Here is a 25,283-nt window from a genome sequence, read left to right as displayed (position 1 = left end):
TGTTTGCTGCGTCCGGTATAATAATGATATGTGAACGGGTTGCTACTTCCTAAAGTTGACGGGATGATGATTATAAAGAAAATGGAGAAGATCCTCCATTCCCGCATCAGGAGGTGGGTATATAGGAAGGAGAACAAATGGAACAGGAGAACCAACAGTCTGAAGCCAGATAAAGGAGGCAGCAACTTATAGCCATATATTTTCAGTAAATAAAAGTTGAGAAACCAAATAAAACTTTTCTGCCCCTGCTTGTTCCTCGCACCATCCCCAGTTGCATCCCAAAGGCTTTTGAACCTTGCCTTCATAATACAAACGCCACACTCTCACATGTCAACAATCAAGTCCACTAAGTTGCAAACGTCCACAAAAATGAACTCTGATGTCTAAGTGGTCATACATTTTTTAGTTTCCAGAATAAAAGCTTCCAATAATGTCATACACTCTAACTGCAAATATGTCTACTGCCTTGTACTTTACTTGCTCTAGCTTCTAACCTACTGCTTCTACAAGGTACTCCCTGAGTGATGCAAGGTTGAAAAGTGAGTGGCTGGGAAAATTTCTCTGCGGACTGAGCGAAGGTGCTGCACCTGTGGGATCTGCTTCCATTTGACATTCTCTTGCTTTGTCAAGGGACGGTGGCACAACAGTCACCGCTATTATTACAATAAAGCCAAAGGCCCGTTTTTGGTCGAGTCTGCAGCCTCCCGATTCAGGCGCTGCTGAAAGTGTGCCATGAGTTATGCAACCGAAAACGGGCCATAACAAATTTTTACCCCACAGTGTCCAGTAGACAGATGTCATTCTAATTGAACAATATAGGTGTCACCAACATGTTTGGTAATACTATAGTTAAAGCAAGTTAGAGACATTTAGGAACAGAATATAATCTCTGAACCAACTTTTCCTTTACTGCAACTCCTGAGATCCAATACTATGAGATCAAAAATACACAGATGTTCTAATAGACTCCCATCATCTGTGGATTTTTGATCTCATAGTACGTTCAGTGGGAATCGGCCAGAATGGCTGCAACCTCTTCTGGGACCCTGATATGCCAAGTCTCTGCCTTATATCGCTGATTGTATGGTGACTTAGCAGGAGCAGAGCCTTTGCCTGCCTTTATAAGGCCATTGACATCGGGGGGACGTGGGAGGGGGAGTGCAGGGTCTGTGGAAAGCTGGAGTTGGAATCCGGCGTAGTATTAACCAAGCTACAGAAGTGGGGCCCACCTAGGGGTCTAGGCCAGGGGCCAAGCTTGGATCCCTGAAGTGAAGGAAAGTTAGGGTTATGATGTCTTTTCTGCTTGGGGGCCACCCAAATGCACATTTCAGGTGCCAAAGGCCCTTGAATTACAACCTTTGGTGGGGTCAGCAGTAGTGGCCACGGGCAGGTACGACTGGCACTTACGCTGGGTAGCGGCTCTACCCCCATGGATTTTCGGGGCCTATGTTCCTGACTAATGGACGTGAATGGATCTACCTTTGCTGATTAAAGCAATTCTTTTAAAGGTTCATTGACACTTCAGCTGCAGTGTCAGTACAAAGTGATGTCTTTCTCACATTAGAGTGTAAATGGTGCCTAAATCTGGATCATGGTCTGACCTGACACCAGATTAATGTAGAATGAGGCCCTTTGAAGGAGTGAGTCTCACTGTACTTTGCCTCAGTGTCAGGTGATGCCTTTGTTCCAGATTTACATTACACAAGTTTGACGTTAGTGTAAAGTGGAAACTGCTTTGCACTGACTTGTACTGTAAATGCACAAGAGATGTAGCACAGAGCCCGGTATATATGTCGCATGAATGTAAAAGGCTCTCCTTCCCCTGTTGTATTCAGAAAGTGCAATAACCTGATTGAAGGTGCAGATTATACAGCAGATGTCACAGTACATGTCCTGAAAGGTTTGTGCCCATGCCTGTGCTTTATGAAGGATGTACACAATACTCTCTGTTCATTGCAGGTTTCCTGAGCACTGGAGATCAGGCTGCAAAAGGCAATTATGGACTGCTGGATCAGATCCAGGCCCTGCGTTGGATCAGTGAGAACATTGCCTTCTTTGGAGGGGATCCCCTACGAATTACAGTTTTTGGATCTGGAATTGGAGGCTCATGTGTCAGTCTTCTCACTTTGTCCCATCATTCAGAAGGTAAGTCACAGAAAAATGAAAATCATCTTAATTTTTCCTCCTCATTTCCACACCTGATTACTTCTGGCAGTAAATCAAGGGGAGAAACTCAGTGGGACATGGGAGGGGGCTGGGGGGCGGTGGTAGACAACAAGGATTTTAAAGGAAAGGTGAGGGTCGGAAAAGCTGAGAAGCTCGAAGGAGGTGACGGTATCAGAGGAGTAGGGGGAGAGACCAAGATGTGACTTGGTAGTAAGGGTTATATGGCAAAAGTGGCGGTTTGGGCAAGACAGGTGGTGGAAAGTCTAGTCAGCTGGGGAGGCTTCAGTAAGAAGCAAGATGTCACCACCCATGAGCCAAGTTTCAGTCAAAGCAAAGATGTCAGTGCAATCATCCACAGTGAGGTCGTAGATGGTAAGAGCTTTGCAGATGAGTGAGATGATCCAAGGAACAGCTGTAGGGAGGCAAGGAGCACACAAGATCGGGAGCAGCAGGAGGAGCTGGATCTGGAGCCAGATCAAACCAAGTCCAGTGAAGGGTGATACAAGATTTCTGAAGGACAAGTAGAGCAGAGCAGAGTCAATGACCATTGGAAACGAGCAGATAGCAGCAAAGTAAAGATCATTCAGCAGCATGAGAGCAACATCCAGAGCAGGAATGGATCAGAGCAAGCTCAGCATAAAGGGAAAAGTCCCAGTGGAGGAGATGAAACTGATCCCATAGGAGCAGGCCAGGTAGTGGAATATAGACAGCCTAGCTGAGGATACAGTCTCATTAGAAAGAAGTGGTGAAGGTAGAGGTCACAGAAAGCCCAGAAGCCAGCAGAGAAATGGAATTTGACCCAGGAGAAAACAGATTGCTGCCCAAGACTCAACGCAGCAGCAGAGTAAAGTCGAGAAGCCAGCCATGCACTAGAGTACAGTCCTGAAATCCAGCAGGTAACAGAAGCTGTAGGCTAGAACACAATACCTTAAATTTGAAGGTAGTGAGGTATTTGAAGATATTGAGTGGCATAGCAGTCACAACAGCCGAGTCATAGAGTAGGTACTTTTCTTTATAATTTCAGTTGACTAAAAAAAAGCCTGGAATAAAAATCATGCACATTTGAAGTAAAAATACCAACAGGATTTAGTCAAGCTTCACTCTCACCCACAGCTTCGAGGGAATGCAACTCCTTTTTAAATTATAAGCATTTAAAAACACATCATGCAACAAAAACATACAGTAGAATCTGCTTGCAGTGTTCACCGCTTGTAGCAAAGAAACAGATGCATTGATCAATTTTGAAATGTAAAAACCACATTTGATTCAATGTTGCATTTGTACACCTGCGTGTGGTACTCACTACAATTCAAAGCTCAGCAGGAGAAACATTTCCAGGGTACTTATCGGGTGGTCTCAAGAAAGAATTTTTTTAAATCCTGGCAATCTTGCTGTCAGGAAAATTACATTTTTGATGGGGTCTTGGCTTGACTCTGCTCCTATAAACATAACTCTGAAACCTGAGAGAGTGAGCAGTGAAAACAATGAGAAGATTTGAATCACTGAGCTCTTCAGAAGATACAAGCTGTTTTTGCCTCCACTGTGAAGGTCAAGTTGTGGTCACACAGTGGATTATTGAAGATAGCGGTTTCCAGGAGCCACTTAATGAATGGACATTTTACTATGCTTGAATGTCCTGTTTCTATTTTGTAGCTTCTGTTTATAAATCTCTAAGAATTATTTAGTCTCTCTGAGCGTGGGAGCTGCTGCTGTTGGACATCTCCATTGGTGAGAGGAGAGGGAGCAGGAGATGGGGGCTGCTCACGACTGCATTGAACAAAGAGATAGAGAGAGAGAGGCTGACACTATGCCCGCATCATGCATTTACTGACGTGCAAACCACAAATTCTACTTCCCTATTTTCTCCCGAGATGCTCGCAAGAGGGCGCGGGAGATTAATCTGCCATTCCTGGAGACTCCCGGACAATCCGGGAAGATTGGCAACCCTTGTCACAGCCATTGAAAAAAGCACTGGTAAAAACATAGAACAAGCAAGTTTGGGGATGGGCAATCTACTTTATCCAGATAGCTTTAACATGCAGCTTGAACTTGTAGATTGAGATAAAATGTACCCACTAGTAGGAGCAGGGGGATCTTAAGTAGTAGAGGAGAGCAGACTGGGGGGAACAGCAATGGATGGAGTTGCGAAAGAGAGGAACTCAGTAGGGAGCTGCCAGCCCAGGAGCCATCTTCCTCCTCCTGCCAAGAGTAATGTTTGCATGCACAACAACTTCAGTGGAACCATAGTTTAATGAAAACCCTAGTGTGTGTGTTTTTTTACCATTGTGCTTCCCCTTGGAGTGAAGCCCTGAAAGATACTTAACTGTAACCCAGCCCCAATCACTTGGAGGCTGGAAGAGACAATCGTCTCCAATTTGGCACCCCAAGTCTCTGTGGCAGGAGTCTAAACATCCATTGAAGAAGTGTAGACTGCACCTAAGGCCTCCGTCATGGGGGCCGCCCTCCAGATGTGCCTAGAGCTGCCCAGGTGTCAGGGTAAAGTTTAATGACAGGTGGACTGCAACACTAAAGATATAGATAGTAGACTCCATCAGTTGACCCATCATATGCTGCACGGTGTCGGACATCATCCCTAGTGCCTGCATGTACATTTGACGCTGCGTAAGCAATCTTCTCTTGAAAGTAGAAACTATGAGATCTGCACCCGAGACACTTGAGCTGAGAACAATGTGCCTTGGCCCTCCAATCAATAACATCATGTTTCACCCCAGCTATCCCCGCACACTTGTGACTTGTGCATCATCCAGTGCATCTCCCTCTGGATCATTCTGGCTGTCTCTAGGCTGGTGCTTGGAAGGAACACAGTAAATGACATCACATGCTCTGAAGTGCTGGCAAAATCACTGGGGCCTGGCTTATCGTCCCTGGCAAAATGTGGAGAAGAAAAAAGAAGAGAGGTTAGAATGGAGCTCACAATTTGATTTCAATAGGAAGAATGATATGAGGGATTCATGATGCAGCTCACTTACAATTAATGCAGGATGCAATAGGAAAAGAATTATAAAGACATGTTGAACCCTGTTGATACATGCTCTTCTATTTCACCATCTCTGCCAACCTCTGTTGCTTCCTTCCCCAGAATCTGCATTTCTTCATTTTCCTAGAGGTGACAATTCACAGGTTTGGTGGCCTGCCACCTGTTTCTGATCTTTCTTGCCTGCTATAGGCTATCTTGTCCTTGACGAAAGAATGCAAAAAGTGAGAATGACCTCTTATTCCTATGACAGGCAGTAAAACCCAAGTGTCAGCATAGAGTTTGATGACTGGTCAATACAACAAACAACAACATTCCATGTGAGGTGACTTGTGGGATGAATGCATGTAAGGATGTGAGTGAAGGAAAATGTGCAGGTAAAGGTCACCAAGCTGCCTCATAGGTGTCAATGGGAAGCATAACACACTAAGATTGTAAGTAGTAGACATGCTAAGTAGGGTAAATTTTTGGAAAGTGTGACTGGCTTCTCTTACCATGCCTGACCTGGTATGATCATGAAGCTTTTTGTAGCATTTTGTGCCCTTGTGCTGAATGGTGGAATTGGCACTGACAGCTTTGGCCACTCCTTGCAATTGTCTGCTGCAGCTTTCCTTGGGGTCCACCTTCACTCACTTCCAATTCCTCCTGAACCTGATCTCCTAAAGCAGCACTTCAACATTTGCATCCACAATGTGGGGGGGCTCTGTGACTGCGGTGCTGTCCAACGTTGTCATCTTTTCTTGCAGCCAAAACAATTATATTAATGCCTGCTTCTGTAAGCTGCTGCAGGCTTTGAAATCCTGTAGCAGCATGCAAATTGCCAGCCCCAATCAGGCAACCTCCCAATGAGCAGCATTTCCAATGCGTGAAGCTCGACCTGATTATTCAAATTAAGCTGAGCCTGGAAAATACAGCACGGTTTGCACTAGTGCTATCATGCAACAGAAGTCCGACCCCACCACAGTTCCAGCAACGACTCTGCTGTCAAGGAAAATCCAGCCTTGTGCATATTTCACCTCAGCGAAGAGATAAGGCCTACAATGCAGGACACCAATAGTGAAAATAGTAGGAGAGAGATGAATTAAATCAGGAAATAGCAGTTAGATGATGCCAGGCTTGGCTTTAAAAGCCTGTAGATTGTAAGATTAAAAGAAGAGCAAGGAAATGGGAAAAAGTTGGGTGAAGAGCTGAGGAGCCAAAATGGTAGGACACAGGAAGGGAGATCAGATGAACTCTTAAACTGTGATTATGAGAATGAGACAGAGGGAAAGAGAATATTAAATGGTCTGGCAACTATCCCAGAAACACTTTTGAGGGATGTAGCACTGCCTGTGAGAAGTGGTGTTTGGATTACGCTGGGAGATCCAGGAAGATGTACCACCTGTTGCAGTTGTAAATAGGATTGGGGCCTCAATACTTACTCGCCATTTTCAGCATATCTTGATCTTACAATCTGCACTACATTTTTTTTGGCCTGGAAATTGGGGTGAAAGCCATTTCCGATGTGCCTGAGTTTGCAATCACAGTTTGGCCCTTTCTAAGATCCTCCCACCGAATCCTCACAGAGCCATTTAAATAACTGCAAAAGAAGGCACTGGCAGGCAGGAATTCTGGGAGTTACACTCACAATGTACTGGGATAAACTAGTACAGGATTTATAAGGCATACATATTGCCAGATCAGCTGTGACTGGGGGAAGTGAGGAACCTCTGAGCCTGAAGAGTGCAGAAACATTGACTAATGGAGCTGGGAAAAAGTTTTTGGAGAGATTTATTTTGCAGCAGCACTAGTCTACAGTTTTTGGGTAAGAACGGTGACGTTCAATATTACTCTTATCTCCCTCCACATGCCTCAAGACACATTTTTTTGTGCCTTCCTCCCATGGAGATTCATCAGTCTCTCTCTCTTTCTCTCCTATACTGAATCTTAGCCAGGAGGATTTTGTAGGGGTCAGTTTCGTTAAAATTGTATGCTGCCTCCATGCAATGCCCTTCTTTAGCTGCATCTGTCAGATCATCCAGCAGAAGACCATTTTTTTAAAAGTGGCACTAAATCACATATAAGCCATTCAATCCAGCTACCTGACAGTCAATTCACTAAACCAAGCATTTTCCTACTTACCTGCTGCTCCTCCAGCCTGCAGCTGTTCTCTTCAGCCAGACTTGGCTTTTAAAAAGCTGCACACGAATTTCCAAGAACCCCCAGCACAGTACTTACATTTTACATTGAATTTGGGCTATAGAACTGCCAAAGTATTTAAATGAGCTGATGCACAAAATTAGGGCAGGGTCAGCACTGCAGAGGATTGGCGGACACGAGCGTAAGGCCAGTGCCAGCGGAAGTGGCCTGGTGGAAATGCAGAGTCAGGCTGCCCAAAGGGTGCTTGGGAAGAGAATGCTGAAAGGATTAAATGTCCTTCAACAGAAGATTTCCTGCAGTTATTTGTTATTTTAATTTCCTTCCTTACGGGAGTAGAAACACTTTGATCCCAAAATCTGTGACTTTCAGTTTGCTTGTCTCTTTATTAATTGATAGGCAGCGGGCATTAATGATATTGAAATGGTTTAGCGACCACTAGTTTCTAATGATAGTGAATGTGTTTAAAGCAAATGATTGAACAGTAGTGCATTCATCAGCTAGCAGGAACCAGGCACTTATCTGAATGGTACTCAAGGGCACAGTGTTTTAGTGCGTCTCTACTAAAAACGTTACAAAGTGATTTGCAATAATAGGAGCCTACAATGAAGCATGTATTCTAAACTATAATCACAGGAAGGTCTCATTGCCTCCCCTCTGTCATTTCATTCTAATTCAGCCCCCTAACAAGCTGTTTAAATGCATTCCCTGAGGAGGGAATATAACTGTGAATCAGAAATGACCAGTCATCACCCAAAAGTGAATTATGTGGAACTACGTCATTGGCAGTGGCCATAGGGATCAACAGTATCTATAGCAATAGTCAGGTGATATGACAGGAAGAAGCCATTGACAGGGCACTGCTCTTAGAGTTGAGGTTAATATTTTCTTTTCTTGAACTCCTGAATGAAACAGGGTGAATATTTTGGTAGGAATAGATATGTGGCAAATTCACTGATCCCACATCCCAGCAGGAAGCCACACTCGAAGGAAGTGCAGCTTAGAGAATCAGAGGTACAATATTGTAGCTGTATCTTCGACCTCTCTTCCTTTTGGGTGTGTCTCCCCACTAGGAGTGTGGAATTGGTGGATTTACCCTATTGTGTACAATATTTTATTGAGAAACTTAAGCTGTAAGAGGCTAATTGAGTGAAACATTGAAAATGAATTTTGCTGAGAGAAGGTAAGGAAGTGAGTTTGACCTGAGAGCAGAAGTCCAATGCTGACCAGTGAATCATAGAATTTTATAGCACAGAGGAGGCTACTTTACAAAACTGTAACTTCGGGCAAAATCAAAACAAAAGCACCATGCGGTGACCACCTATTACAAAAGGCATTCAGAGAACTGGGAGTCAACACATGTTGGTGTTCATGGGTCATCTGGTCAGGAATAGTAGCTTAAAACAAGGGCAAGCAGTCCAAAGAAACATGTCTGATGATATTATGCATTCTGGACCTGTGGATAACTAACCAGGCCCAGAAACAGGAGCACCAGGAAGTTCTCTGGCCTGCCCATACTGCACACTGGTGGTGAATGTTTATATGCCTGATTCCACTGGGCGGGAAGTGCATATTGTGTGGGTGATATACTATCTATAGATGTGTTTTGTTCACTAATTTATCTATGTTTGGTGTATAAATTGAGAACCAATTGGATGTATTTTTAAAAAAAGAAATGCAACAAATATTTAAAAGAATGTGTAATTACTTGAAAAAATTTTTAAAAACTGAACCTCTCAACACTTCAGCTTTAGTTATAGCAGCACCCAGAATTAAGAATGCAATTCCTCAAATTCCTGAGTATTAATCCTATTCACAATTAAACTTATTTCAGTACCAGAAGCTTAGCTGTTTCTATCAGAACTGAATATTCCCTCTAATATCGGCTTTATTTCAAAACCATAGCAGCATTTCTGAGACTAAGTCACCCAGTGCTGCTAGGTGATGTACTGGCTACAGCCATACATGCCTGAATATGCCTGATCTGGTATAATGTGTGATGGCAAGTGGATTGAGCCTGGTTAGTACTTAGAAGGGTGATAGCCCAAAAATACTAAGTGCTGGAGGCCATACTTTGAATTAAAATATGACCACTGATTCAACGCCGCAAAGGGGAGAAATGGGCCTGGCATGCAGCTGGAGCACAGGTCTCACTGTGGAAAGTTTGTGTCAGTAAGAGGGATGCAAGCTGATACTAGCAGGGCTTTAACTGAATGTGCTGGTCAGAAACCCTCCCTTCAACCTTTAAGAGCTGCTGAGAGGGTCAATAGGAGACTGAACTAGACTGAAAATCAAGCTATCACATTCCTTGGACTGTGGCCTCGTTTGTGCAGATATTTCAGAATTCCCTTTCCCATCAGACGAGTATCCTTGCTGTGTTGGGAAGTAGGCTGGGAAGGCCGCTCCTTTGTGCCGTCACTCAGTTTCACATTATCACAGTTACATTCTGGCACCGATGTGTATCCGGCTGGCAGGAAGTTGGGGAGGTGGGGAGATTGATTATGTGCTGATGCTTCACTTGATAAACTCAGAGGACATTTGGACATTTGCATAACACCCCCTGGTGAAAGGCTGCCTCTTTAGGCACAGTTCCTGCAGCTGCCAGAATTCAGAGCTTTCCGTGAAATCACGTCACATCACATCAGCCTGTTGTTCAAGGTTTTATTCAAACTAATGCCTTCTTTCAATTTTCACAACCATATGCCCATAACTGAGCAAACGGAACTTAACTACGGGCTGCTGGTTGATGTTGTCTTAGCCCTAGAAGCAGTCAGCGTCCGGCACAGTTCGAATCAGTCTTAACAGTCTAAATTGACTGACGTTTCCACTGAGATAGGACTTTCATTTCTGTTCTGCACTTACAGGGTTACCTCCCTCCCCTATAAAGCATACAGGAGTATTTCAATGCCACTCTAGATCCACCTGACCTCCCAGTTGAGCACTGAATCTTATCCCTTTCCTTGTGTCGGCTGCGTTGAACGATGGATAACCTTGCAAGCACACATACATCTTGGACATGAGGCATCAGCATCCCTATTTTAATACTTGAGGTGCAGCTTGAATTTATTTTGAAAGAGCCATTCTGTACTGCCCCCCAAGCCCCACCCTAAGTTTCTCATCAAGATATCCTCACTCCTTTCCTCCCTCAACCTCTGCACTGAGCAACTCCTGTGATTTCAGTCTCCATCTCAACTCACCCTGCCCTCTTTTCTCTGATTTCACTGCTCTCTTATCCTCCGTTAACCTTTCCCTTCCCTATGCATATTCACTGCCAACCATTCGACCTTGCCATCTCACGTGACCTCTCTACTCCCATCATCTCGATCACAGGCAAGGTCATCTCTGATCACTTCCTTGTCTCCCTTACCACTCACATCCCCTGAACCAATTCCAACCCCACTTACTTGTTCAGTGAAGCTCTCAGCCTAGATATGGCCAATGCACACATCTCTAGTAGGCCCACGTATTTCTATGGCTTGCTGCTCCAGCTCACTAAAGATCGTGATGTTGGGTTGTCCTCCCCTGGTTTTGCTCCTATCGCAATTTTTGTGTGGTGTTTTGTCCTGCAGAAACAGAAAGCAAGAATTAGTGAGTGGCTATTAAAAGGAGAGTGCAGATTTGTGAGGCTTGTGCTGGAAGTGTGCGTGCTGAGAGGGAGAAGAAGCAAGATGCAATCAGGATGGGAAGGTGTTGAATGGGAGATGGGGGTGAAGGACTGTTGCCATGTGTTGTGGAGAGAGAGGAATAAATGAAGAGCAGTACTCACCCATCATTGTAGCACATCCTGCACTGTTTCCAGATCTGGTTGACCCACCAGGAATTGCTTCCCGGAAGTGAATGGGTTTCCAGTTGGGTCAGTCAATTCAGTGGGAGACTCACCGCTGGTATTATAATGACGCCGGGAGTTAAAATACCCCGGTTCTGTTTTTGGCTGAAGCGAGTAAGTTTTAAATTGAAACGAAAACTCACCCGCCCAAAACTAATCTAGTGTTAAAATCAGAGCCGAAGCGACAGACATAACTGAGGGTTATGTTGGTGTCTCCTAAATTATCTATAGCTGTGCAGCAGTCATTGATCAACGTTGCTTTGTTAAATTCAGATTATTTGGTATTGCAATGTGGACCAGGCAGCAATTGCCATGAGAAGAATTAATGAGAAGGGATGGGGGTTAGATATTCATCTGTAATTTACTGATCATGGCAGGATGTACTGAAATGTGGTCTGACTAGAATCTGCAATTTTCCGGTTCCTTTGTCTCTTTGTGCTGTCTGTTCGTAGCACTAGTAGTGGATTAGGAGACGAGGGGCAGCACTTTGTGAGACAAATTATTGATGCTTAAGCCAGGCTTACACGTTAATGCGAGACTCACAAGAACTGCAGCAGCTGCACCTAACAATTTGTTATTATTTTTTTAAAAAGGCCACAAGGAATATCAGTGGTGTAGCTTCACACAACATTTCTTCTGCCTGTGGAATTCTCATATGTCAGTGAAGCTTCATACACCATTACCCCTACCTGTGGAACTCTCTCTTAGATAAAACTATGTCCCTTTTATGCGGAAGTTCAAATGAAGAGTAAACTGCATCTTTCTGAACCAGGGTGGTAATATGTGTATTAGAGTATGGGAAATCTGTCACCTATTGGTACCCCTGTATAATTTCTCCAGCTGCTAGGTCCAATTTCATTGACGGCATTTCTTGTCAGAATATCTAAAGCTGAACCCTGCTGTTATTCAAACTAATGTACAGATAGAAAAGAAATAAGACACTGGACCTTGTTTGATGAGAGCATCAACAGTAGCTGAGATAAGAGTTGAGAACTGCCAGTGAGAGCCTGGACTTTGTAGATAAGAGCTGGAACCTTGTAAATGAGAACTGGGGCCAGAGAGACTAGATTTGTAGATGAAAGTTAGAACCTTGTAGACAAGAGTTCAGAGTTGGAATCAGAATACCTATCAGAGAGAAGATAACTGCACTTTGTAGATGACAAGTGGGAACTGGGGGTTTGATGTGGAGCGAAGAGAAGTAGAACCTATAGACAGAGAAAAAATAACTAAAAAATGTGGAATTTTCTAAAAATTAAAAATGTTTATATTATACTGTTCATGAGAGCTAGGAACTGAAACTCTTATTCAGCTAACAGAGTTATAAGGTTTATGATATAGATAGCTGCTTATTATCAAGCCCTCAATAAAATGGATGATTTTCTACACAGTATATAATCCTCAGTGGCATTATTCCAGGCAAAGTAATTAAGATTAGGTAAGAAGTTGATAGCTGGAGGCCAGTAACACAAACATGCAGACTACTTTCTATTTTATCACATTAAAGGGGCGGCTTTAACTCTACCCACCCGGCAGAAACTGAGCAGATGAGCAGTTAAAATTGGCTGGGTGACTTACCCGCCGACGTCCCGCACCAATCCCACTGTCTTGAACTTTGACCTGCTTTTTTGAGCTGGCGGCAAGAATGCCCGCCTGAAGCCCACCTAAATGTACAGATAACGTCATCAGGCCACGATTGCAATTTTAACTGCTAACCTGAGCAGGGAAGCCATTGTGGCAGAGAAAGGATCCAGGGCTAGGAGAGGCCCATACAGGTAAGTTATTTTTCTTTTTTTCCTTTCCTTGTGGGGTCAGGAGGAGGAGGAGTACTCCTCCGGGCCCCACAAAGAACGTTTAGGCTTACCTAGCCTCAGGTCCACCCTTTCTGAGTCCCTCCTCAATCCCCCTCTCATCGACTTACCTGAGTGATAGTGACTGTTCCTTCACTGCCCGAGATTCCGCTCTTGCCCACCGGCCAGCTGCCACTTCCCGACCATTTCGAGAGGGCAGATGATCGGGGGCATCCAGACTCAGGAGTTAAAATTGCCCGGGCCTCATGCTGCCGAGGTTAGAGGGGTTTGGCATTCGCTTCGCCCCCCACCCCACCCTCCTCCGGCTCCGGATTAATATCAGGGCTTAAGAGTGTAGAATAGGACACAAATTAATTGTGAATGAATAAATTATCAGCTGCTTAATATCTCTTCTGGGTTTTGAAAGTGGAATTCTCAACTGTTATTACAAGCAGAAATTTTGAAGAACCTTATAAAAGAGCGCAGAAATCACTAAAATAGAGGAGGGGGCTTTGCTGGTAGAAAATTGGCAGATGATCACGTGTTCCCAATTTTTGATCTTATACATATAGTACATTAATATCCTAGGCATGGGAATATAGAGAAGCATAATAAAAAATAAAAGGAATGTTATGTAGTTTTAATGCCTCGCACAACGCTTTGTCCTGCAAAACCTTTGGACAATTGTGGATAATAGGATTGTGAATAATGGAGGGTCCACAAATGTTATTGAATGGGATTGTAACCAGTCAGATAGTGTTTAAATAGCTGAGGGTTTGGCTGTAACATCAATGAGGGTAATAGTATTGATACCAAGGTGTTATTGAGATTAATAGGTTAATACTGCTATAGTATTGAGCATAAAACAGTGACTGATTGCAACAGATTAATAACCCTATACTAAGAGTAACACATTAGTAATACTGTTTAACATTGGGAACAATAGAAACAATAGCACTACACCATCAGAAACAACAAAGAAATAATAGAACCAAGACCCATTGTGCAGGACAGTAGCAAGATTGAAAATAATAAAATAAAAATTAAGTGAATCAGGAAGTAGAAGATAGATTACACAAAACTTAGGTTTTAAAATCCTGTGGATTATAGGGGAAGGGAATACTTGAGATAAGGATTTCTTCAGTTTGACATCTCATGAAAGAATGAGTAAGAGTAGGAGGCAGGGAGCTGAGCCTCAAGATCAACACAGTGAGGATGCAAGAAGGAGGAAAAGGAGGACCAGAGAAACACTGACCATAGTAATATTGATGAAATTGAGACAGAAAAGGTTGTGGCAAAGAGAGAGAGAGTGGGATTAGAGGCTAGAGGTGAGATGGATGCCTATTAGTTGACAAGCTTATTCTTGTTACCTGTTCAGGAGTGTGAGAAAGCTGTTATAAGAGCCTCCTCAGATATGGAAACAGTGTTTAAACCTTGAAAGGAGTTGGGCTTCATACAAGGTTAAGAGTTGTTGAGAGGAAAAGTGTTTGGTATGGAAGAGGAAACCCCAAGCTACTTGGAGACAGCTGTACTCCTACACCACTGAGAGCAACATCATAATAAATGACTTTAGAAATGTGGTCACCGTTATCCTGTAAGCAAATGATGTAATCATTCTGCGATAGCTACTATCCACAAACATCAGTAAAACGTAACTCTGCTTATTGATGGTGCTGATTGTGGGAGGAATGTTTCTCACGGGAGGAATATTTCTCATTGAGAGTAACAGACCAATAATACCATCGTATCACCAGGTTAAAAGTGAAACATTCTTTGAAATAGCCTCAGAGGTCACACTGCAATCCTTGGTGATTATTGGTACTGTGTGCTTATTTAGACATGTAGCGTGATCACATCAGTCTCCATAAAATACCAAAACTCTGTCATAAAACTAACAAGATCCCTAATCCATTTTTTAAATTACCCTGGGTTTTTTGAAGAGAGGGTAGTTTATCGAGCGCTTGCAGTTACCATTGGCTTGTTTCTGAAATAAAGTTGAAGCTAACAGGACTAAATCAAAACTATAATTGCCTTGTAGCAGAAAGGAGAGGCAGACAATCTCATTAAATAAAACATTGGGAATTGGAAACTTGGGAATTGGGAAAACTCAGACCTTTTCTAATCCAATTAATTATGAATGTGACATTCATGCCACAGATGTGTAATGCTTTGTTAATGCTCTAATTTTAAAAAAATTGTCTCATAAGTGAAAACGTAACACAGTGGGTGAAGACTGTGAATGTGAAATGCCTCTTAGCTTTCTATCTTTTCTGTAATCCCAGTTGTGGGCTCAGAAGTTGTCCTTTTCATTAATGAAGATGAGAAGTGGGCACCCCCTGCTGACATCAGTGAAGGGGTTTACTTAACAACATTTAAACTTTGTGGCTTCATCTTATCAGCAGAGTTATAGGTTGTGTGTTACATGTTATATTTCTGCTTCAATGTTACTGGTAACTTCTTCCACAATTATATAACTCTTGATTCAAATATCAGGGACACAGTTGAAAAATAAGAAGTTCGGAAGGAATAAGAACAACTTCTAAAAACATATAATATAGCACTTTTAATGTAACAACAAACAGCAACCAACCGGGAAGTAGGAGAGAAGTTAAGGGAGGTGACAGAAGACACAATTTTGATGAGGCTTTTGAAATTGATGAAAGGAGTAGAAAGGTGAACAGAGAATTCCCGAGTGCAAGGCATTACATAGAATTACATAGAATTTACAGCACAGAAACAGGCCATTCAGCCCATCTGGTCCATGCCAATGTTTGTGCTCCACATAAGCCTCCTCCCACTCTTGTTCATCTAACCCCACCAGCAAAAGCTTTTATTCCTTTTTCCCTCGTGTTTATCTAGCTTCCCCTTAAATGTATCTATGCTAGTCCCCTCAGCTACTCCTTGTGGTAGCGAGTTCCACATTCTAACCACTCTCTGGGTAAAGAAGTTTCACCTGAATTCCCTATTGGACTTATTAGTGACTATCTTATATTTATGGCCCCTAGTTCTAGTCTCCCCCACAAGTGGAAAGATCCTCTCTACATCTACCCTATCAAACCCTTTAATAATCTTAATGACCTCTATCAGGTCACCCCTCAGTCTTCTCTTTTCTAGAGAAAAGAGCCCCAGCCGTTGCAATCTTTCCTGAAAGGCATAACCTCTCAGTTCTGGTATGATCCTTGTAAATCTTTTTAGCACTTTCTCCAGTGCTTCTATATCCTTTTTATAATATGGAGACCAGAACTGTGCACAGCACAGCCATGGTGGCTCATGACTTTGCCACTAAGACTGGAGCATAGGGAGGAAGTGACTCTGACTAAACTGAAGTCAGAAGGGTGCTAAGCGCGAGCTGAGATATTGAGCTGGAGAAGAATTCAGTGGTAGGGTAGAACAAGATGATACAGGAATTTGAAAACAAGAATAAGGATTTTCAAATCTCTATGCTGTGAAACAAGGAGCTAGAAAGGTTGGCGAGGTCATTATTAATGGGCATGCAGACCTTTGTGGAGGATAGCATATGGGCTGCAGAGTTCTAGATGAGTTGATATTTGTGTAGGATTGAGCTGTGGAGGATAATGACAAGTGTGTTGGAGAAATCAAGCCTTACGGTACCAATTCCAGAGTGCAGGGAGGTGATGGCTGAAGGCTCTTCCACAATTCTTGAAGGAGTGGGAGGAGCTGACAGACTGTAATCCTGACTCAGAAGAGTAGAGGGTGTGAGCTGGGATGTAGGTCTAGTAGAGATTGGTGGGGTAGAGTGGAGAGAGGGAATGAAGGGAATAGTAAATAAGGATGAGTCTGAAATCAGTATATCGGGAGATGAAAAACCAGTGGAGCTTGACAAGGACAGAGTGATAGATAAATTAAATTTAATATGGAATAGGACTCAGGTGGCAAAGCTCTGGATGAGTTGGAGTTTATGTAGGTTGGAGTTTGGGAGGCCAACAAGAAGAGCATTGGGAAGTCAAACTTGGAAGTTCCAGCAGCAGTTGGGTGAGTTGGGATGGAGGCACGCAATGTTACTGAAGAGGAAATAGGCAGTTATGATGATAGACAGAATGTGAGGTTTGAAGTTCAGCTCATGGTCAAACAAAACATGACATGTGCACTGTTGAGTTTAGTCTGAGCAAGTAGCTGGGAAGTGAACTAGAATTGGGCAAGAGTATGGAGTTGCTGCCGAGAACTAAACCAGTAAGTGAACTGAAAGGAAGTTATCATTGGAAGGCCATTAAAGTGGACAGTATAAATGGTGCATTTCTGAAGAATGAGAAGATAATTGAGGGATATGGGGAGGAGCCAGGCAAGTGGGGGTCGATCTCTGACAAAACGATGAACTTGTTGAGCCTCATAGCCTTTCCCAGTTCCTAAGGTTCTTATTTTTCATTTTTTGTTTTCTCTGATTTTGTCTTCAGGCCTTTTCCAAAGAGCGATTATTCAGAGTGGGTCGGCCTTATCGAGCTGGGCAGTGAATTACCAGCCAGCAAAGTACACAAGATTACTAGCGGAGAAGGTGGGCTGCAACATGCTGGATACCCTCGACATGGTGGACTGTCTGAGACAGAAATCCTACAAGGAGCTAGTAGAGCAGGACATCAAACCGGCGCAGTATCATGTTGCGTTCGGCCCAGTCATTGACGGAGATGTCATACCAGATGATCCCGAAATTCTGATGGAGCAGGGAGAGTTTCTAAATTATGACATCATGTTGGGAGTCAACCAAGGAGAAGGGTTCAAATTTGTGGAATGGATAGTGGATCAGGAGGATGGGATATCTGGAAGTGACTTTGATTTCACTGTTTCTAAGTTTGTGGATAACCTTTATGGCTATCCTGAGGGTAAGGATACGCTCCGGGAAACAATCAAATTCATGTACACTGACTGGGCGGACCGCGACAATCCTGAGACACGACGGAAAACCTTAGTCGCTCTGTTTACTGATCATCAGTGGGTGGAGCCTGCTGTGGTGACAGCTGATCTGCATGCTCGTTACGGCTCTCCTACCTATTTCTACGCTTTCTACCATCACTGTCAGAGTGACATGAAACCAGCCTGGTCTGACGCAGCCCATGGTGATGAGGTACCCTATGTCTTTGGGATCCCCATGGTTGGACCGACTGATCTATTCCCATGTAACTTTTCCAAAAATGATGTGATGCTCAGTGCAGTCGTCATGACGTACTGGACAAACTTTGCCAAAACAGGGTAAGCAGCATATTTATTTATGTTACTAGCAACTAGTTCTGTAACTGTAACATGAAGGATACCAACTGAAGAATATGGATGCATGCATGGAGAAGGTAGTCCTGTTGAACTTGGTGGAGCAGACGATTGTAAGAACTCCCTCTCTGGCTCAGTAAGAAAATGCATTACCAAGTAGTACTGAGCTCTACAGACTAAAAAGTCCCTGGGGTAGAAGTTCAACATCGTTGCACCCGTTTTATGGGTGTAGAACGGGCAATACGATGACAGATTTAGCAGTGGGAAGGCCCGTGCCTGATTTGCGTGTGTGCCCAGGCCGCTGCTCAATTCGGCAGGGCTTTTTTTTAGGCAGCAGTCGCAGTTTTCAGGCTAAACAGCAGCTTAACCAGCTGCCTATTAAAGGACAAGTGAAGGCCATGGAAAAAGCCTGCAGGTAATTTTTTTTAAACGTACCTTAATGTGGAGCCAGGTGTGCTCCTCCTACCTCCATATTAAGAATGTGCCCGCTGCTGGCCTGCGATTGCCTCCCTCCCAATCGCCTCCCGCCCCCCCCCCCCTTCCCAGACTCACCCGTGGGCCACAACCGGTATCAGAGTTGGCTGAAATTGGTCATAAACCGATGTGGCGTCGGGGCGGCTGATTAGTGCCACAGCTGACCTGAATTTTGATGATCAGGCCCGAGGATGAATTTAGTTTGATCTTCGGGCCTATCCGTTCTGGTACGACATCGCGCACCCGATTTGGGGCGCTAAAGACTTTAAGCCCCCAGTTTTCACTCTGGGTCTGTGCTAAGTTAACTGATCTTAGCTGGGGCAGCTGTAGGGCTGCTACAATTGGCTTCAATGCCCCTGGACCAGGGATGGGAAAAATCAGCTAGCATTCCCACTCCTGGTACACAGGCAGCTATTCTGCATCCCATTGCAGTAACTTCCCAGCTCTACATTACCAAGAGAAAACCTAAAATTCTACCAAATAGTGATTTTTTTTTTAAGGCGACTTTCCAGTTTTCTCCCCACTTCTGAAGTTGCTGACTGTTACTGGGCTGTGGTTCTACTGGTCCTGGTAGCTCTCCAGTATTTCACCCAGCTGGCTATTTTCATGTGTGAACCAGATGGTGAATGTCAGCAGGCTAATTGAGCATGGGATGAACATGAGAACTGAGCCATATTCTGTCCTCATCTGACATCCACAAAAGCACACTTTCTGGCAGAATCATTAGTTAGTGATAGGTGTGAGAATTCCATCTGATGTTGTCCTCCTTAGCTGAGGAGAGTGATATCAATTGTAGCAGCTCTACTGCCAGCCCTTCGTGGCTCAACTAACACAGAACTCTAGCTTCTAAGGGGCTCAGTTCCACAATGGCCATTCACCAACTAAGTCTTGAGGGGAGAAAATTTGAGCTGCAGTGCTATCAAATTGTTTTAAACTAAACTCTCTAGCTCCCACTGCATTAAGCCTCATTCTTACTAGAGGCCAAGCACTAATATTTGCTTTATGAATGAAAAAGAACATCAGAGTTGGGAGCATGTGGGGAGAGGAAGCGGGGTTTGATGCCCATGTTCGGGCAGAAAAGTGGGCACCACATATGATGAACTGTTACTCATGGCAACAGGGTGGGTAGGAGCTGGACCAAACATCCAGTTAAAATATCACGCATGCACCGCCCAGGTGCACAGGTGTAAGTCAGACAACCTGTGGCTGCTAGAAAGATCACTGAGCCCAACTGAATAATAGATATTGCAGGCAATTGCTGCTAATTCAATGCCAGGTTGCCAATACAGCAACAGGACTCTCAGAGAAAACATTTTCTTGGAATTTACAACACCAGTCAATTCTCTGAGTAAGAATAAGCATATTATTGAGAATTATTACATTTTTTAGGATTTTATGTTATGTTGTAAATGTTACTTTTACCTGTAAATCTTTAGCTTGGGTGGCTCACATCAACGTCACAATTTATTTTCAGTGACTTGTTTGTTCAGCTTCTGGTTTCCTTTATTTGCGAACTTTCCTCTCTGGTCATGCTTGATTCAGGATTTGAATTCCCGACCTTTGGCTTGCTAGTCCAAAACCAATCACTACACTATCATGTGTGTCTTATTTGTCTGTGTCATCTTCATGTTGCTGGTGACATTTCTACAGTAGTATCTCTGTGGTATCTGTCTACATTTGGGTTTAACCAGGAATGAAACTGCAGTCAAAATCTGTAAAAACATTGTGTTACCTGGGGTTACATTAAGCCTATTATGTAGATGTTGATGGAGAGTCCAGTAATCCTGTGATCCTTTCTGACTGTACCGGTGAGTTTACCAACTTATCTAGGACCTTAATGAGCTCTCACATGGCTTTAGTACAGCATCTGCAAAGTATATTCATCCCACAATTCTCTTCTACCTTCCACGTTTGCAGACAATATTTCTTTCTGTTCATCCGGACAGTTCTGTCTGGAAGATTCTAGCCGGAATCTCTGATGGCAGATCATACTGATTTCTCGCATATTCTGGGTGCCTATGGTGCAATGTTGTGCTTCGATCAATCACTAATTTCACTATCCACAAGGTGGATAATTTGCTTAATCTGAAAATCTGCAGAGGTAAATTGAACATGGGAATTAACCATGTAACAATCGTGATCCACATAAAGTGTTTGGGAACTGGTTTAAGCAGTTTAATCAGGAGGCAAACAGAATATTGAGCCTGTGATGAGAAACACCAATCAATTGATAGACCGCAGAGAGTGAGAGAGAGATGCACATATAGTGTAAGAAATAGAGCAAGAGACAGAAATGGTCAAAGAAAACACAGTGACACCAAGAAATATACATACTGAACAGAGAGAGACGATGGCATAGACAGGGAGAGAGAGAGACACACACAGAAACAGAAAATAATTATATACAGGCAGTGGAAAAGCTCACAGAAAGTCAACAGAGTCGATTCATGGATTTGGTCACTGAGCTATGAAGAACAGCTGAGGAATATGAATGGAATCATGTTGCAAATAAAAAGGATTAATGAGGATCCAATATATTTGTTCCTCAGTTTTCTCTACTCCTTTCCTGTAGGCATTAACTCTGGTTAGGGTCTAGTTCAGTGGATGCCAGCTGCACTCTGTTGTATCCATTCTTCATGTATAAGCCTAGACCATATCAGTGGGCTGTTCTTCATTGAGGACATCACAGCCAAGCCCGATCCTAACCACACCTAGCATCTACACATATACTTTCCAGCAGGAGTCATTGGATAGTGATCAGGAAAAGGAACCCTGGATGATATTTTGCTCCATAGCCCAGGGACACTGAGACCAACTGTCTACCACTCGGGTGAATAAGGTTTTCTAAATAATGAAGGAAATGGATAGTGTGTATGCGAAGAGAGCTCCTGTGAAAATCAAGGAGAGGCAGGCAAGATGATTCTTAATTCAGCCCTTAGGAATAACCTTAGACTAAGAGTTGTTAAGTTACTGTAGGGAGTAACCAGCTCAGTTGAAACACTCAAACAGGAATGGTATCAAGTCCTGGTTTATAGGGGAGTCCAAGGGGATAGGTTAGAGATGGGCAAAACAAAATTGAACTGAAGAGACAGGGTCCTGGAGCAGATCATTGCAGAGAGAAAGTCAGTGGTCCAAGTGGCCATTCCTTGTAACTACATATGCACTGAGCATATTAATGTAACAATGTGATGGTTCACAGCCATCTCACTAAAGATACAGGAATTATAGGCTCAGAGCATGGGACTGTGGATGATAGGGAGAAGGGTATGTACTTCGGTAATGTTTTGTATAAACCTGATTAAAGACTACACAGAAAAGCAGAGAAAGGAAACTTCAAACAAAGAAAGCAGACACAGGGTCAGTTTCCACAAGTGTGCTGGTGACAAACAGCTTTATTTCTCCACCACCATCCGCAGTTTTGCAGCCATCTCTGTTTTATCAGACTACATATTAACATCAAGTTCTGGATAAGCTAGAGCTTCCTCCAGCTGAAGCCATCTTTTTTGACTCTTGCCAAAACTCAGCATAGGAACATGGGAACACTAGTAGGCCATTTAGCCCCTTAAGCCTGTTCCACCATTCAGTGAGACCATGGTTGATCTGTGACCTAACTCCATATACCCACCTTAGCCCCATATCCCTTAATACCTTTTGGTTAACAAAAATCTATCAATCTCAGATTTAAAATTAACAATTGAGCTAGCATCAACTGCCATTTGCGGAAGAGAATTCCAAACTTCTACCACCCTTTGCGCGTAGAAGTGTTTCCTAACTTCACTCCTGAAAGTCCTGGCTCTAATTTTTAGGCTATGCCCCCTATCTTTCCTCCTGACTCTTTACCACTCCCCGGCTACGAACTCAAGCTGAACCAAATCATGCACAACCTGACTCTTGTTTGACTCTGAGCTAAGCTTCGAACACTAGGACATCACCATAATACCTGCCTTCACTCCTATTGCGCCCTGCACCAACAAAACCCTTAGCACACTTCGGACTCAGTTGCCCCGATATTTACGGGGAGCAGGGGAGTATGTTTGCCGGGGGGGGGCACCCGTAAATCCCGGAAAGGCAGTGGCCCTGAGGAATTTAACTTTTTATCCTTTTTTTCATTTGGTTTCCCGCCCGGCAGACGGCCAGATTGACAGGCTGGCCGGCTGCCGGGCGGGAAAGCCAACAGCAGAAGGCAGCAGCTGGGTACCTTTGGGGTCGGACTGGCAATCGGGAGGGGTGGAGGGATAGCGGGTTGAAGGGGGCGGTGGGGGGTTGGACAATCACGGCAGTGAGGAGAGGCCGTCATCAGCAAAAGGTTTGCTTGGGGGCCCGGAAAGAAGCACTTAAGATCCTCCAGGCTTACAAACAGTACTGCAAAAGCACTTACCTGCTTGATCCGGCTGCTCCCGTCTCCATTTCGCTGCCAGGTTTCCCGAGCCCTGGGAAACCCAGCCAATCAGCATTAAATTTAAATTAGGCTTCGAACTGCACTGTGGGAGCCTGATTTAAATATAATCGAGGGTGGGACATAGATTATGGCACGAAACCCTCCGCCATAAAAATGGCGGCAGGAGCATATGCAGCGGGTTGGGGTCGCGTTTTACAATTTTTAATTTTTAAACTCCCCCCGTCCCTCTCCCACACATCGTGCAGGGGTTAATATTGACCCCAGCATCTCAATCACCCTCCTTGCCGGCCTCCCAAACTATTCCTTATACAAATACCAACTTATCCAAGCCTCTGTTGCCAGCACCTTGTCTCACTCACCCATCACTCTCAGCCTTGCTGACTTCCACTGGTTCCCTGGCTACCAGAACACTAAATTCAAAATACATGTCATCGTTTACAAATCTCTCCATGGCCTTGCGCTACCCTACCTCCAGAACAACCTCCAGCTTACATCCTAGCTCGCACCCTACAGTCCTCAGACTCTGGGCACCTGTGCACCCCCTCCACAGGCGTTCCTCACTGGTAGTAGACCTTTTAGCCATCTTGATACATTGTGCGCCTCTCCTGATTTCAGGTAATATAAGTACATCGTTATTTTCTGCAGGGTGATTCTTGATGGAAAATAGAAAACACTTCCACTTTGGTACTCTTTGTCACCGTCAAGCACTCCTAGGTCATGTACAGCATGGTTACAAAGTGAAACTCCCTTTCACTGTCCCCATAAGCGCTCTCAGGTCAGGCACAGCATGGGTTAGATGTTACTTTGTGGAATTTTTTACTTCATCCCTGCTAGCAGTTAAAGAGATGTGATCTTTATGGAGATAAGCGGTGTGGTCTGTGACAATACAGGTGAGCACAAAGGCCAAAGGAGCTGTGTGATATATTTAGTAACAAGTGAATAGTGAGTGAGCAGTGTCTATGAGCAGCATTTGTGAGGTACTCTTGAAAGCAACCTTTGCCAGCTGCCCTTGTGAATAGTTTTGATAAATATATTTCTGATCATACTAAATTTTTCCAGATGAGCCGACCTCCTGGTGGAAGGCTGTGTTCGGTAGTGATGCCAGAATCCTCTTGGGTGGACACATGGCTGCAACTGGGTCAAAGGTGAGGAACCTGATCGGGGATGTCCCTGACAGGCACCATGATGAGTACCTCAGCATGAGTTTCATCATTGGACGCCATCATCTAGCACCAGAATCTCAAAACACTTGGCTTGAGATCTGGGCTAGGTTGACGATGGAAAGTCATGTGTTCAATGTGCTTAGGGCCGTTAGTCATGAGTATGGGTGGTATTCGTGTTCATCAAAGTGCTGCATTAGCCAATATCTTTGATCTGTATCATTGATCACTCCATCACGAAAGTGTAAGAACTCCTCTCAAAGAGCTGATTTCTCTTTTGTCACTTGAAATGCCAGTTCCTTGGGTGTTAAGAAGCTCTAAACAGAACATTTATTTCCCAGGAATGGATTTTGTGTCCTAGCATATAGGAAACAGGTAGAATTGTCATTGACTGTCAACTAAGGTTCCACAGTTACCAAATCGTTGAAGGATAGTTGAAGGAACAATATATCCAGTTACAAACAGGGTCTCCAAGATTCTGATCATTGATCTGGACCTACTTGCGGTGGAAGTTAGAATGTGCTAAGCTAACTTTGTCACGGCCAAGATACTCTTTAGGGATTTAGGCCTTGGTGTTGGAAATATGCTATTATTAATGCTACCAAGGGTTGTTATCCTTCTTAATAATAACTTCCACAATGATTTAGGCCAAAGTGTGACTGAACATGCAAGTTTCATTATAGACACAAGAACGACGTTCTAATGTGGTTATACCAAACAACAAGTATTCATATAACAACGTTCTAATGTGGTTATATCAAATAAACAAGGATGGTACAACCTGTCCCTGGGAAGTTTCAAGCTGATCAGGCCTGGTGTCATAGGGTGTGTGGGCGTTCGTCGCCCCAGAAGCTGCTTCTAACTTTAGTGGGATAGTGCCTCAGTTTATTTATCTTTCTGAAGCATATTTGCTTTTGGTAGCTTCTGGTAGCTTAATGACATTAGATCCATGATGTCGTTTGTCCCGGACATCACCCCACCCCCCTCCAGGGTGCCCATTGTTCCAGACATCTTTATCCATTTTATGGTGTTAACTGTTGTCAATTCTATTTATCTTATGGGGGAGGGACATGCCCTTTTCTTTCTGTGTTTTTTGATTGTTCGGATGCAAACTTTTAAAGAT

At 43.7% G+C, this 25,283-nt stretch overlaps 1 protein-coding gene across 1 annotated transcript in view; it reads left to right on the top strand.

The window, feature by feature from the left end:
* The window catches only part of nlgn3a (neuroligin 3a), a 180,016-nt gene that overhangs the window by 137,090 nt on the left and 17,643 nt on the right, over window positions 1-25,283 (top strand). The window contains exons 6-7 of the mRNA XM_067997060.1: window positions 1,960-2,145; window positions 17,323-18,112. Of these exons, the coding sequence (XP_067853161.1) occupies window positions 1,960-2,145; window positions 17,323-18,112 (976 nt within the window). The remainder of the gene's footprint in view (window positions 1-1,959; window positions 2,146-17,322; window positions 18,113-25,283) is intronic.

Source organism: Heptranchias perlo, chromosome 15, assembly GCF_035084215.1.
Source record: "Heptranchias perlo isolate sHepPer1 chromosome 15, sHepPer1.hap1, whole genome shotgun sequence".
In the NCBI taxonomy this organism is placed as follows: domain Eukaryota; kingdom Metazoa; phylum Chordata; class Chondrichthyes; order Hexanchiformes; family Hexanchidae; genus Heptranchias; species Heptranchias perlo.
The sequence above is the reverse complement of the archived record's forward strand: the minus strand, read 5'-3'. Positions and strand labels throughout refer to the sequence as shown.